The sequence below is a fragment of the Ovis canadensis genome, chromosome 2 (assembly GCF_042477335.2).
Source record: "Ovis canadensis isolate MfBH-ARS-UI-01 breed Bighorn chromosome 2, ARS-UI_OviCan_v2, whole genome shotgun sequence".
Classification (NCBI taxonomy): domain Eukaryota; kingdom Metazoa; phylum Chordata; class Mammalia; order Artiodactyla; family Bovidae; genus Ovis; species Ovis canadensis.
Genome location: NC_091246.1, coordinates 10,924,465 through 10,936,808, shown reverse-complemented (window position 1 = coordinate 10,936,808; position 12,344 = coordinate 10,924,465). Strand labels below are relative to the sequence as shown.

The 12,344-nt window shown below is 48.6% G+C and overlaps 1 protein-coding gene across 4 annotated transcripts in view; it reads left to right on the top strand.

Annotated features, from left to right (window-relative positions):
* Positions 1 to 12,344, top strand: part of SNX30 (sorting nexin family member 30) — a 132,691-nt gene that overhangs the window by 97,149 nt on the left and 23,198 nt on the right. For 2 of the 4 annotated variants that reach the window (XM_069575414.1, XM_069575415.1), the window contains exons 8-9: positions 2,613 to 2,765; positions 6,351 to 12,317. In XM_069575414.1, coding sequence (XP_069431515.1) covers positions 2,613 to 2,765; positions 6,351 to 6,410 — 213 coding nt within the window. In that variant the 3' untranslated portion in view covers positions 6,411 to 12,317. Of the gene's footprint in view, positions 1 to 2,612; positions 2,766 to 6,350; positions 12,318 to 12,344 lie in introns of those variants that run through there. The other 2 variants (XR_011254203.1, XR_011254204.1) reach the window with 2 other exon arrangements.

The window sequence follows — 12,344 nt, the reverse complement described above, 5'->3', positions numbered from 1 at the left end:
TCTCTCTGTCTTTGGGGGTCTGTGGCCTGTGAGCCATTCCTGAGGTGGCTCCAGGGGTTGTCTCGCCTCTCATCACTTGTCTGTCCCCTGGAGTCACAGGTCCCCACTTCTACCATCTTTCTTTTAACACTCGTTTGGCTGGGTCTTAGTTGTAGCACATGGGATCTCTTGCCAGGTCATGTGGGATGCTTTCTTGCAGTACATGGGCTCTCTAGTTGTGGGGTGCAGGCTTAGTTGCTCCTCGGCATGTAGGCTCTTAGTTCCTGGACCAGGGGTTGAACCCACGTCCTGTATTGCAAGGTGAACTCCCCACTGTAACACTGGGGAAGTCCCTCCATCTTCTGCTAGGTGTCGCCTCAGTGGTATCCTCCCCTCTCCCGCATCCACGTTGTCCTCAGTCTCCAGCTCCTCCTTACAGTGTGCGAGTCACAGGCTCTGAGTGAAGTGAAAGTATGTGAACCATCTCCCCTCCATGTCCAGCCATGTTTGTTTTCTTTCTGCCTCGACTCTGGGAGACTTGAGACAAGATCTGCCTGCTGAGACCTAAGCCCTTTCATGTCCCCTCTGTGCCCCGTGTGGAGTATGTTGGGAGAATGATAAGCAAAAACATTTCCCACACTGAGGCTCGGGCAGCCATACAGTCTAGAGCTTCCATCCCCAGACCAGACCCAGGAATCTTTCCTAGGCGAGCGCTCCCTGGAATCAGAGCGCCTGCCCACCTTTTCTCACTGTGTCTGGGAAGTCTACCTTTCAGAGCTTGGCTTTCCTCCTTGCTGCCGCAGTTTTGTTAAGCAAACAGGATGTTGTTTCTGGACACTTTTCCCCAGATACTATAGTTAGCAGTGGTCGCAAGAGGAATAAGGGAAGTGGACTGTGCCTCCCGGGAGGGTGGGGAGGCTAGGCCTGGTTTGCTGGGTGGAGGCTGGTTCCCAGGATGTTTGCCAGGGATGCTCTGCAGACTTTGCAGACGCAAAGTCAGGCAGTATTGTTTTTACTTCAGTTTCCCCCAAGGTGGCCAATAGTAACAGGTGAATCAGCAGGGAAAGGCAAAAGTGACTTCAGTTCTGGCATCAGAAGATAAAAATCAAGTCCTTTTAAAAATTTCCTCCAGGAATATAAGTGCTTTAGAGGACACTCACCCTGGCCCTTAAAAGTTCCTCACTTGTTTTGTTTTGCTGAGTAACTTGCAGGATCTTAGTTCCCCAATCAGGAATTGAATCTGAGCCCACAGCAGTGAAAGTATGGACTATCAGTGCCCTAATCACTGGACCATCAGGGAATCCCCCAAATTTCTTTTCTTTTCAGTTGCCTAGGATACCTTTCTATATCTTCTTCTCTCACTCATCCTTGTCTCTCCCAGGATAGTTTCCATGCCAGGCAACACTTGAATTCCCTCGCCTGAGTGGCTTCCCTTCCCCTGCCCTTGTATACTTCAGCCATGGCCAAGTGCCGTCAGCACTTTGGAAACCCTGAAGGAGTCAACTTCCCCAGGCTTGGGCTTGTTTCTGGGCTCCTTGCCCATAATGTCTGGGTATAAAACTTCCATGGTTGGTAGAGATTGACCTTGATGGTTACATTTGGGATCAGAGGCCCCAGCACACAAAATGTACAAGGCCTCACTTGTTTTGGGAAAGCATTTGGTAGGTGACTGTGTGATGCAGCTTTGGGCAGGTTGCCTCCCTGCCCCAAACCCCCTGGCCACCATCAAAGTCCAGTGGAGCCTCTTGAGTTAGGAGAGAAGCCAGCTTTATGTTTTGGGTACCAGGGTTACCATTTCCCATTACCTTCTTATAATATTGGGTGTTTTCTTTCCAACTATACTGGAACTATACTATCCAGCTATCTACACCCAACAATATTGGGTGTAGAGTGGGTGAAACTCACCAAAGCAAAGTGAAAGTTGTGAAATTCAGGCAACCTAGTTCTGTTTTGAGAAAGTCTTCCAAACTTCCTTAAGGAAAACTAGAACTAGCCTGCTGTATATTTCTTCTTTGAATTTCATGGTTTATGGCATGCATAAACAACTTGCCTTCCATTTTCCCCAGAATTGCCCAGTTTTGACTCTTTATTTTTGATTATCTGCTATCTGAGAGTGCATGGATAAGTATCCAGCTGATTTGTAAAGTGGCCAGTTGTCTTCTTCTTGCAGTGAATTATCTGGCTAATGAGAAACGTCACGGGTAATGGGACAGTTCATATGATGTGAAAACACTGATTTTCTTCTTTCAGTATGGGGCATGGGAGAATAGCAAGGCAGTGCCAAACACTCACAAAGCCTACATACACTTTCACTTATAGATGGGTAACTCCTAAAAGGAACAAAAGACAGATGACTCTGAATCACAGTGTTTCTTCTTCCTGTTTGTAAACAGGCAGGTGTTTCCCCCATGAGTCACTGTTTAGCTTGGATGGGTTTGAAAATTTGGGTCAGGGATGGCACTTTTCAGAATTCCTTTTTTCACTTGGAAACCCAAGGCTATGCCTGCACCTCCAGAGGAGGGAATGTGTTCGTGGCATTAGAAGGCAGTAATCTGGCCTCTCACAAACATGAACCCGGGGCATGAGGTCCTTGTTATACATACAGAGCTCTCACGTACGCATTCCCCTCCCAGGTCCCAGCAGATGTGGAGAAGTGTCAGGATCGGATGGAGTGTTTCAACGCTGATCTGAAAGCCGACATGGAGAGGTGGCAGAACAACAAGAGACAGGACTTTCGGCAGCTGCTCATGGGAATGGCCGACAAGAACATCCAGTATTATGAGAAGGTAATGAGCTGATGATGAGACGACAGTCCTCCCCTTAATAGCCAGAGCCTCTGGTCAGGGCCTGCCAGAAGTCCGGAAGGATCCTGCCAGGCCCATCTCCTTCCCTTAATTTACGTGTTTAGTCTTAGTGAACCCCGTGTGTCCTCGCCCTGCCTCTGCTAGATGTGGTGCTGGGTTTGGAACCGGGGGCCCCCCTCAGGTGCCCACAGGGGTTTCACTTGCACACCCTGCTGATGAAACTGGTTTTACCCTCCAGGCCCTCTAGTTCTTCTAGCAGCTGCTTGCCAGTCAGGCCTGTAGCGCATGGATGCCCCCAGTTGATGGAGGCTCTGGGGCCCTGTCAGGCTGTTCTGGTTCTGCACCCAAGGGTTCTTCGCATTTATTCTTCTATGGATGCCTTTGGTCATCTGGTGAAGAGACTCCTTTTTAGAACACTATTTGTTTTTTAAAATAGACTTTAAAATACTGCTTTTAAATACCTAATACAAAAGGATATAGGATTACAAAGGAAAACTATTAACACTAAAAAACAATTTCTTTTCACGAGTCCCTTGATCTGTGGACTTCACATTAAGCACCCTCAACACACACACACAGGCTTGACTGTCATCAAGCTGCAGCTGAATATCCTCAGTCAAGGTTTGCCCCTAGCACATCCAACTCTAGAGCATGGTTGCTAATGAATCCTAATATTTCTTAAAAGCTTAATGAAGATGAAGAATGGCCCAGTCGTAATTCAACAAGTAACCTGTAGACTTGAAATCAAGCTGGACAACCGTTAACTCAGCTACTCTCACCACAATTCTAGAAACATGTCCTCGGCCCAAACTGGAGGAATCCATCTCCTTCAAAAACATTGATGCTCTGGCCGCTGCTCAGAGGCAGCGTGTCTGCGTCTTAGTTTGGAGGAGGGTTAAGGGAAAAAGTCACGGAATGGCCCTTGCCTGCCAGGTCGAGGATGGACTGCTTCGGGGAGGGGGAGGGGCCGTTCTCCTTTCTTCGGTACCTTTCTTCCAGACGCTCACTGTGTGTCTGAGTTGACATTGGGCTGGATGCTTTGCATATGTAAGCTTGCTAAATTTAAACTTAACTTTGACCATAACACTGTGACGTGGGTTTTAGAGGCCCTCAATTTAAAGCTGAAGACGTGGAAGCTCAGCAAGGTTTTAAAACTCTGCCCAAGGTCACACAACTTGTGAATGACTGAACTAGGGTCAGAGTTGGCTCCACTGGGTCCACAGGTCTGAGGATTCCCACGCACTATCAGTGAGGGGGACAGTCCTGCCTTCCCACAGGTGGAAAGATCATTCCGGGTGCTGCCAAGGCTTCATTCCTCTGCTGACTGGGCCATTAGGTGGGGTGCCTCTCTCTGCCTTTGTTTCTTCATCTCTAAAATAGGAGTGATCCTTCTCCACTGAATGATGGTGAAGAAACACTGAAATGATGCCAGAGCACCTAGAATGTGCCTGGCGTGTGGTTGATGCGCAGTGAATGGGGCTTCCATCCCTCCCTCCCTCCCACCCTCACTGTCCCCCACCTTCCCACTGCACCAGGGCCGACTCAGCTGATGTCCCCTCCTCTTCTTGGTGATTAATTCCAGTGTTCCCAGGGCCCAGATCTCAAACCCAGGGCCTTTATCTGTGTCCTCCCACTATACCACAAACAGGGCCCCTGCCCTGGGGCCTCGTCTTGGCAGATGCTTTCTGTGTACTATCTGTGTACCTGGTTCCTTGTACACATCAATACACAGAGCAGCCGGACTCCTGCCATTCAGTTCAGTTCAGTCGCTCAGTCAAGTCTGACTCTTTGCGACCCCATGAATCGCAGCACGCCAGGCCTCCCTGTCCATCACCAACTCCCAGAGTTCACTCAAACTCATGTCCATTGAGTCGGTGATGTCATCTCCTCCTCTGTCATCCCCTTCTCTTCCTGCCCCCAATCCCTCCCAACATCAGAGTATTTTCCAATGAGTCAACTCTTCGCATGAGGTGGCCAAAGTATTGGAGTTTCAGCTTTAGCCATCAGTCCTTCCAATAAGGACCCCTTGTCTAGTGATAAGTGAAAGGAAAAGTCACGTCCTACTCTTTGCAACCCTATGGACCATACAGTCCATGGACTTCTCTAGGCAAGAATACTGGAATGGGTAGCCTTTCCTTTCTCCAGGGGATCTTCCCAACCCAGGAATCAAACCCAGGTCTCCCACATTGCAAGTGGATTCTTTACCAGCTGAGCCACAAGGGAAGCCCAAGAATACTCAAGTGGGTAGCCTATCCCTTCTCCAGCAGATCTTCCCAACCCAGGAATTGAACTGGGGTCTCCTGCATTGTAGGCAGATTCTTTACCAATTGAACTATCAGGAAAGCCCCTGTCTAGTGGAGGAGACACGTTAATTCAAGAATACCACCTCTTCAGAGAGATGCAGGCCCTCCAGGAAAAGAACAGAAAGCTGGGAGAAAAGTTGAGGGAGGCATCATTCAGATCAGGATGGAAGGGGCAAGCAGAGTGGGCAGGAAAGGCCAGTCTGAGGACACAACTTTTAACCTGAGTCACAGAGACAAAGAACAAGTATTCCAGGCAAAGGGAGCAACATATGTAAGGGTCCTGGGGTGGGAAAAAGCTTGAGCATCTGGCCAGTATTTCACTTGGTAAAGAAAGCTCATATTTAGTTGGTTCATTTGTATTGTTTGAATTTTTTTGCAGTGAAAATGTTTCCATGTAATAGTTGTATAATAAAATATATTTTTAAAATGCTAAAAAGGGAAGAAAGCAAGCAGGCAAGCTGGTATGGCCTTGGTCCCCATCACTGACATAGAACCTTCCAAATGAGAGATGATGGCAGAGGTAGAGAGCGGGACCCAGGATGCCGCGGACCCCACTCTGGGTCTCTCTCTGACAGCAAGGTCCTTGAGGCTCCCCAGGCCTCCTTCTGTAGGGTAGGGTCTGAGTCCAGCTTCTCCAGCTTCAGAGTCACCAAGGAAGGAAGTGGTGAGCCATCCACCACTCCTTCCCCCGGCTTGACTTGGGATGTGTGTCTCCTTGGAGATGTGTGTCTCCTCCTCCCCAGTGACTCAGCACAAAGTCCTGCTTCACCCCGGTGCTGCCTCTCAGGAAGGCCTTGTGTAGTTCTCCACCTCAGATCCAAGGTGGCTGAACGAGAGCCCCCCGAGTCACACGTCTGGCCCATTCCAAGATGGTTTCTACCTCCCACCCACACGTGGAGCAGTGTCTCCACCCCGGATAGGAAGCTGGGGCCTCACCAAGGGTTTGCAGCCTGCCTCTCTCTTCTGCTTTTGAAAGGGAGGGGATTTCTTTCGGTGAGTACCTTTCCACTCACTGGGATGAGCTTTACAGATAGTTCATTTAGGCTTCGTAGAGACATTGCTGTCTCTCACAGAGATGGGGGAGGAGGATGTAGTCAAAACAAACACCTGTTGCCTCCCTTCTTTCTACTAGCTCTGAATAACCCGTGTAGGGCGTCATTAGACACAGGTGACCCAGCAGGATTGACTGTGGGAGGGTAGCTCACAGCTGACCCTGAGATCTGCATCTCCACGCTGATGCGCTGTGTGTGTGATGTCATTCCAGTGCCTCTTGGCGTGGGAGTCGATCATCCCGCTACTGCAGGAGAAGCAAGAGGCCAAGTAAGCTCCTTCCCGGACCGAGACTCTCCTACCTGCGCAGGGCCTGGCCGCCGCCCCGGAACGTCCCTGCGGTGCCGGACTCGCGGCAGCGAGAAAACAGCCGCAGCAGCATCTCTCCTCGGTGTACTCCTTTCCCTCCCCCTCCCCCGCCTCTGTCCGACAGTTGTTTTCCATGAGTATTTATTCCTTGGTGGAGTCCGTAAAGGGCTGTCGTCATCTCTCGGCGGAAGAAGCGTGCCTCCGTGGTGTGAAGGAACCTGCTCGGTGGGACACTATGAAGATTTGAAACTGAGGGGCACGTCAGCCCTCAGCTGACATTCTGACATCTCCTTACAGTCTCCTCTCTGGGGCCAGCAGAGTTGCCTGCTGAGGAGGAGAGCCGGGTCCTGCTCCGCAAGGCCGTGGGGAAGGCATGAGCAGGAGGCGGCGCTTGCTTTCTGTGGACGCCCGGCCGCTCTGACATTGGCCTCCACGGGCCTTGACTCGTCTCGGCCTGGAAGGTGGTGTCGGCGCCTCCAGGAAAAGCCCTTAATGTACAGTGGTCTGTGTGGCTCTGAGTGTGGCCTGCTGCCTGCCCGTCACGAGTGACACCTGTGTTACGGTTTCCGGTTCGTGTGGGACCGCTTAAATCAGTGTCTTGGTGCATCCACGCTAGAGCCAGCCAGCCAGCGTCCTTGTCCTTATGCCAATGCCTTGGGAAGTGGAGGGAGCAGTGTTCCCCAAACTCGTTTTCTGACACTAAAATGTAGTAGATTGGGAACTGTTTTATGTAAAATGAAAAAAAAAGGGTGCATTTTTCTCTGTGACATTCTTCACCGTTCTTTTGCTTGTTAAATGTCATCAGGGTAGAGAGACAGGCCTGAGAGGGGTCATCTGTTGTCTTGAAGTCAGAATAACTCTGAGTTGTTGAGAGTTGCTGAGGTCAGCGGGCGTATACCAAGCCCCACCTCCCGTGTCCACTTTGTGCAATTTGCCTTTACCTCACCAAAAATTGCTAGTGTAATGTTTCCTCCTCTGTCCACTGAACGTTTGGGCAAGCTCTGGGGGAGAGGCTGGCGTGTTCTTAGGATACAGTGAAGGTTTGTAAACTCTAGTGTGAATGAATGCTCCACATGAAGTGCTTTAACTTTGCTGTTTGCTAGTCAGAAAGAAGAGCCCGCATCCAGATGGGCCTCGAAGATGACATGTGTGACAGCAGACTCTTTGCTTTCTAGTTAAGCTCACATCTCCTCCTGGCTCCATTTGAAGCCTTCATTTCAGACTCTTAACAGGTTTCCTTTTCCAGTGTGTCAACACAAAATAGACAAAAAGGATCTCTTCCTCCAGCTTATTATCTTTCCCCTCTTGAAGTGAAACTACCTATGTCATGTTTGTGTTCTTTTGTCTGTGGCTCATCTCTTTAAAATTACAAATCTGAGCCTCAAATAAGCGGTAGTATTATTTTTGTCTGTTTGTTTGTTTGTTTTTAATGAAACAGCTGTGCTGAGACCCTGCTGTGTTTGCAAGTGAACCTGCAAATACTGGTCAGCATGCAACCTCCTGAGGTCTCTGCATCCTGCTTCCAGCTGCAGAGTTGATCTTGGGGTAGCCGTGGCTGTGATGCTGGTGGGGCAGCCATTGGACAGCCCGGAAGAGTTTGGTTTTGTTTTCATCATGTTTGAAAAAGTCATGGTTTAAGGGATAATTTGTGTGTCAGTTGGTACTTTCGTGCACTGTTAGACCCCGTTCATGCCATTTTAAAATCCTCTGATGTGAATCTTCCGTTTGGTACAATTAGAGATGATTCAGTGGAGAAAAAGGGTAAGAAGAGTTCACTGACCCCGAGTGGTGAGTCAGTGTTGCATTCTACCTCTAAACCATCCTGTTGGTGTGGCTGTGGTGGTGCGGGTCCAGCCTGACAGCTTGCTGGTAGAATCGGGGCGTGTATCTGATAGTGGATTGATGGCCTTCTGTGGATATTTGGCAGAAGACACTAGACTGTCCCAGAGGTGAACAAACGTGCGAAGTCTTGCCTGGTGGAACGTATGCTTTAAAAATGTCTGGCATGACGAATGCTTGGGAGGAGCCATGGAAGGAGTTACGGGAAGACGAGACTCTAGTTTGCTGCTACTGGCCAGAGCCCAGGGACGTTCCCGTGGGAGGTCAGTTGGGCAAGAAGGCAGCCCTTCAGAAGAAACCCATCAGGTTCCTTGCTGGGACGTATGGAGATAAGTGGGGTACACAGTCATCCTCTTACATGATTGGAGGCAGAAGACTGGTTCTGAAGCATTGCAGGCATCTTGGGCTTCTGTCTTTCTCTGTTTATGTGGTCCCTCAGTGAAGTGCCTGTACTTTTAAGCCTCCAGGGAGAACTGGAATGAGGCAAACCAACCTCCAGCATGCCACTGTTAGCAGAGCTTGGAGGACCAGGGTACCTTGCAGCCTTCCTTGGAGGAGTGGTTGTTTCAGAAAATGAACCTTTGTCCCTTATTTCTGGCTGGCATTTGATGAGGTGAGGAGGCTGGCCCAGAAGGCAAGGGATAGTAGGCAGTGGTGGAGGCTCTCCAGCCCTTTGCATCCCCAAGGGCCCCACCATGGAAGGTCCGCAGCCCCAAGCATTCACCTCTTTATCTCCATCATCACAAAGGTGATTCCCCATGAGATGCGTAACCCAGAGACCTCTGTGCCAAAGACGGCCTCCTGGTTTGTCACCCCATCCTTCATGGCTCCACAAAGTCATGAATCACCAACTCCTCTCTTGTGTTTATTTTCTGGGAGAGGTTTGCTTCAGGCTGTGTCTTAACCTTAGACACATGTGGACAGGTTGAAACTTGAGTACATGGCCGTGGAGTGGAAAGTCATCCCTGTTGACTGTCCCTGGGCTGGGGAAGTGGAAGGTTCCATTCACCTGAGTTAGAAGTCCAGGCTAGGGCAGAAGAAAGAGCTTGTAGAAACTGAGCGATTTTAGAAATGCAGATGAGGTTGAAGAGAGCAGTGGTGATTTATAGCATTTTAGGGATACTGCTCGTCCTTACCCCATGCTGGATTGCCAAGAAGGCTGTCAGCTACTGTGCTCAAAGCAAAGAACCTGCTCCTGCTCAGGCCAGGTTCGGGATTGGGTTTTATCCTTTATTAAGGCTTAACAATGATTCCTCAGATAAGTGCGATTGTGGACGTGACTGGCTTGTATTTCACTGTGCTGCTCAGTGAACCCGCCACACGCCTTCCTTTAGCTGAAATAACAAAACCCAGCACACCTCTAGGGATGGTGGTGAATGTAACCCAAGTATGTCCTCATGCCAAATTTCAGCCACACCCAGAGGGTGTCTTCCGTGTTGTTGACTTGAATGTGTTTTCTCAGTCGCCATCCACAACTGGGGGAATTAAAAGGCACACGTGGCCCTCATTGCTTGTGAGGCTGCCATTTGTGTTGGGACGCCAGGCAGTTCAGTCTAGAGAAGGGAACCTGCCATGTGGCTGTCTGCACGTGGACTTGCTTTTGGGACAGCATCAGCCCAAGAGGCACTCGGAGTTTGTATGACTTGGCCCTGCCATTGACAGCATTCGAGTTGCAGGCACTTGATTCTGTTTCAACACTATTCACTGAGTCTCATGAGAGTCCTTCTTTGCCCTTTGTCCTGAGCAGATGAGAGTGAAGGGAGAGCAAAGTCTAGACTAGCTCATCTTCTGAGCAGAAACAGCCCTTTAGAGCAGTCAGGGTGGAGCCCATTTTCAAGCCATCCTGAGACCCAAACAGATGAGGCCAGTGTAGGTCTGTGTGTGGTCAGGGTAGGGCACGCCAGTGCTGATCCCTGCCGTCTCACTCATGGCCTGATGGTCTCATCATCAGGCTGGGATAACACAAAATTAGGTTGGGGTTTGCGTCTGCCTTCTCCCTTCCCAGAGTCCCCAAGGGGCCACCAGGTGGAGCACGCCCACGCACCCACTAACTCACTGTGGTCTCTCTTCTTCCCATGGCGTTTCCCTCAGATTTGCCTGCCACCCTCTGGGCCAGACCTACAGATGGAGCTGGGTGTGTTAGAGTTGTTCACCCCCTTGCAGTTTTGAATTCAGTGAATTTAAGAAACCTGATTTTTTCACCAGCCCACCCAGTAGGTGGCCAGCTTTTTAGGTTGAGGGTACCTGGTCTCCCCATGTTGCACAGATCAGAGCAGGTGCAAGGTTGTGTGTGTTAGAAAAGCTTTGGGGGAGGGGTGTTACAGGGGGTGTGACTATTCTCTCAATCATATGAGTTTGAAATGTTCTCTGGATATGACTGTCTATGCCTTTCTCTGTGGCCAAAAAAAAAAAAAAAAGTGTTATCCAGGTAGTTTTTACTACCATAGATAGCCGGTAAATAAGTGCTTGGAAAAAATAACTCTAACAAACCAGTAAGATATTTGTTTCATTCATAAACATTGTGTATTTAGCACTTGAAAATCAACAAATCCAGACTTTTGGACATGCCACAGACTGTTAAATGCCTAACTGTACTTTTTGAGAATTTGTCAACACCTACTAATATGCCTTATTCTTCAACTACTGTTGTTTAGATTCTGGTTAGAAAAGAGTTTTTAGAGATGTAATCAGTTGTTCAGTTTAAACACTTGAGGCCTGACCTAGCCAGTCTTCATTCCTCTTAAAGAAACAAGCCAGAAAGTGAGGTTCATAATTAGGGCTGCCTTTTGGGAAGAGAAAGCTAAGTACTGCTATTGCCAAATGATATTTTTTGATAATGTCAGGAAATACAGGGACCACAAAACCTTTTTCGTTGTTGTTTGCAAGTGTGAAAGACGCATTTCGTGCCTTTTGGCACATATTTTATTGTAGAGGATATTATGGTATCAGCATCGACAAATCACAGATACAAAGAACTCTATAGATGATGACATATAAATGGTTTACCCCGATTCTGTAGAAGAGCTTTTTAAAAGATACTGTGGGGACCTAGAGGCAGCATATTTTACATAGAAATTCTCCACAGGTTGAAATGCCAAAAAACAAAGAACACATGGTGTTGACTCACAGAATTTGGTCCTTTGTCACAGAGTTTTCACTATTAATAAAAGCCAGTAATTGGGTATTGCACAGTGTACCTCTCCAGGCAGTGCAGCCCTCTCACCAGGTGATTCTGGGCTCCCTGGAGCCTGGGTGTGAGCAGGCAGCCCCTGCCAACACGGCTGTGTGACAGGCTGGCTCACACTCTCAGACCATCCCTCCAGTCGCGGGTGCTGCTGGAAGGAGGGAAGGGGAATTGCTTTTTCCCCAGTGGGGAATTGAGGAGGAGATAGTACACTGCAAGCAAAAACGTGACCCAGTGGGATAGAGTGAGGCCTGTGTCAGCTGGGCCCTTGTTGAATAACAAACCAGCATCTCCGAGCAGTCAGCGCCATTGCCCTGGGCACCCCCGCGGTTTGGTCCCGTCTTGTAGCGCCCTGTCCTCTGTCCCCGTGTGCCTGTTCCCTGATGTCTGTGTGTCGGGAATGTGTTCAGACATGAGGTACATCTGATATATTCCCATGAAATAAACTGCCAGCAAACTTTCTAACTTTTAACTGTTGGGGGCGGGGGGGAGGAAAAAACCAAACCTTTTTGCTTAGGTCATGTCCAAATTATCGACTGTTTATTATTTGAGAAATCATTCTTTACGTTTAAAATTTTAAAAGAAAATCCTTGAGGTATTGATGAAGTCCTCTGTGTAAATGTGTTCTCTTCTGTCCATGCTGGCATTAAGCCAAATCAAAAGCTGTGAAAAAAAAAAAATGTGCTTGAGAATGTGTGTTGTAGATGAGAAAGTGGTTTACAGATCAAAGTCTTTGTTTCATGAAGCTACCAAACTTTAAAAAGAATGTCACTTTTTTTTTTTTTAATTACGGAACCCAGAGATTATAAAAAAAAAAAAATTCGTGTTGCATTTTTGATGCTGGCATGAGATTTTTGTCCACTTTTTTTTCATATC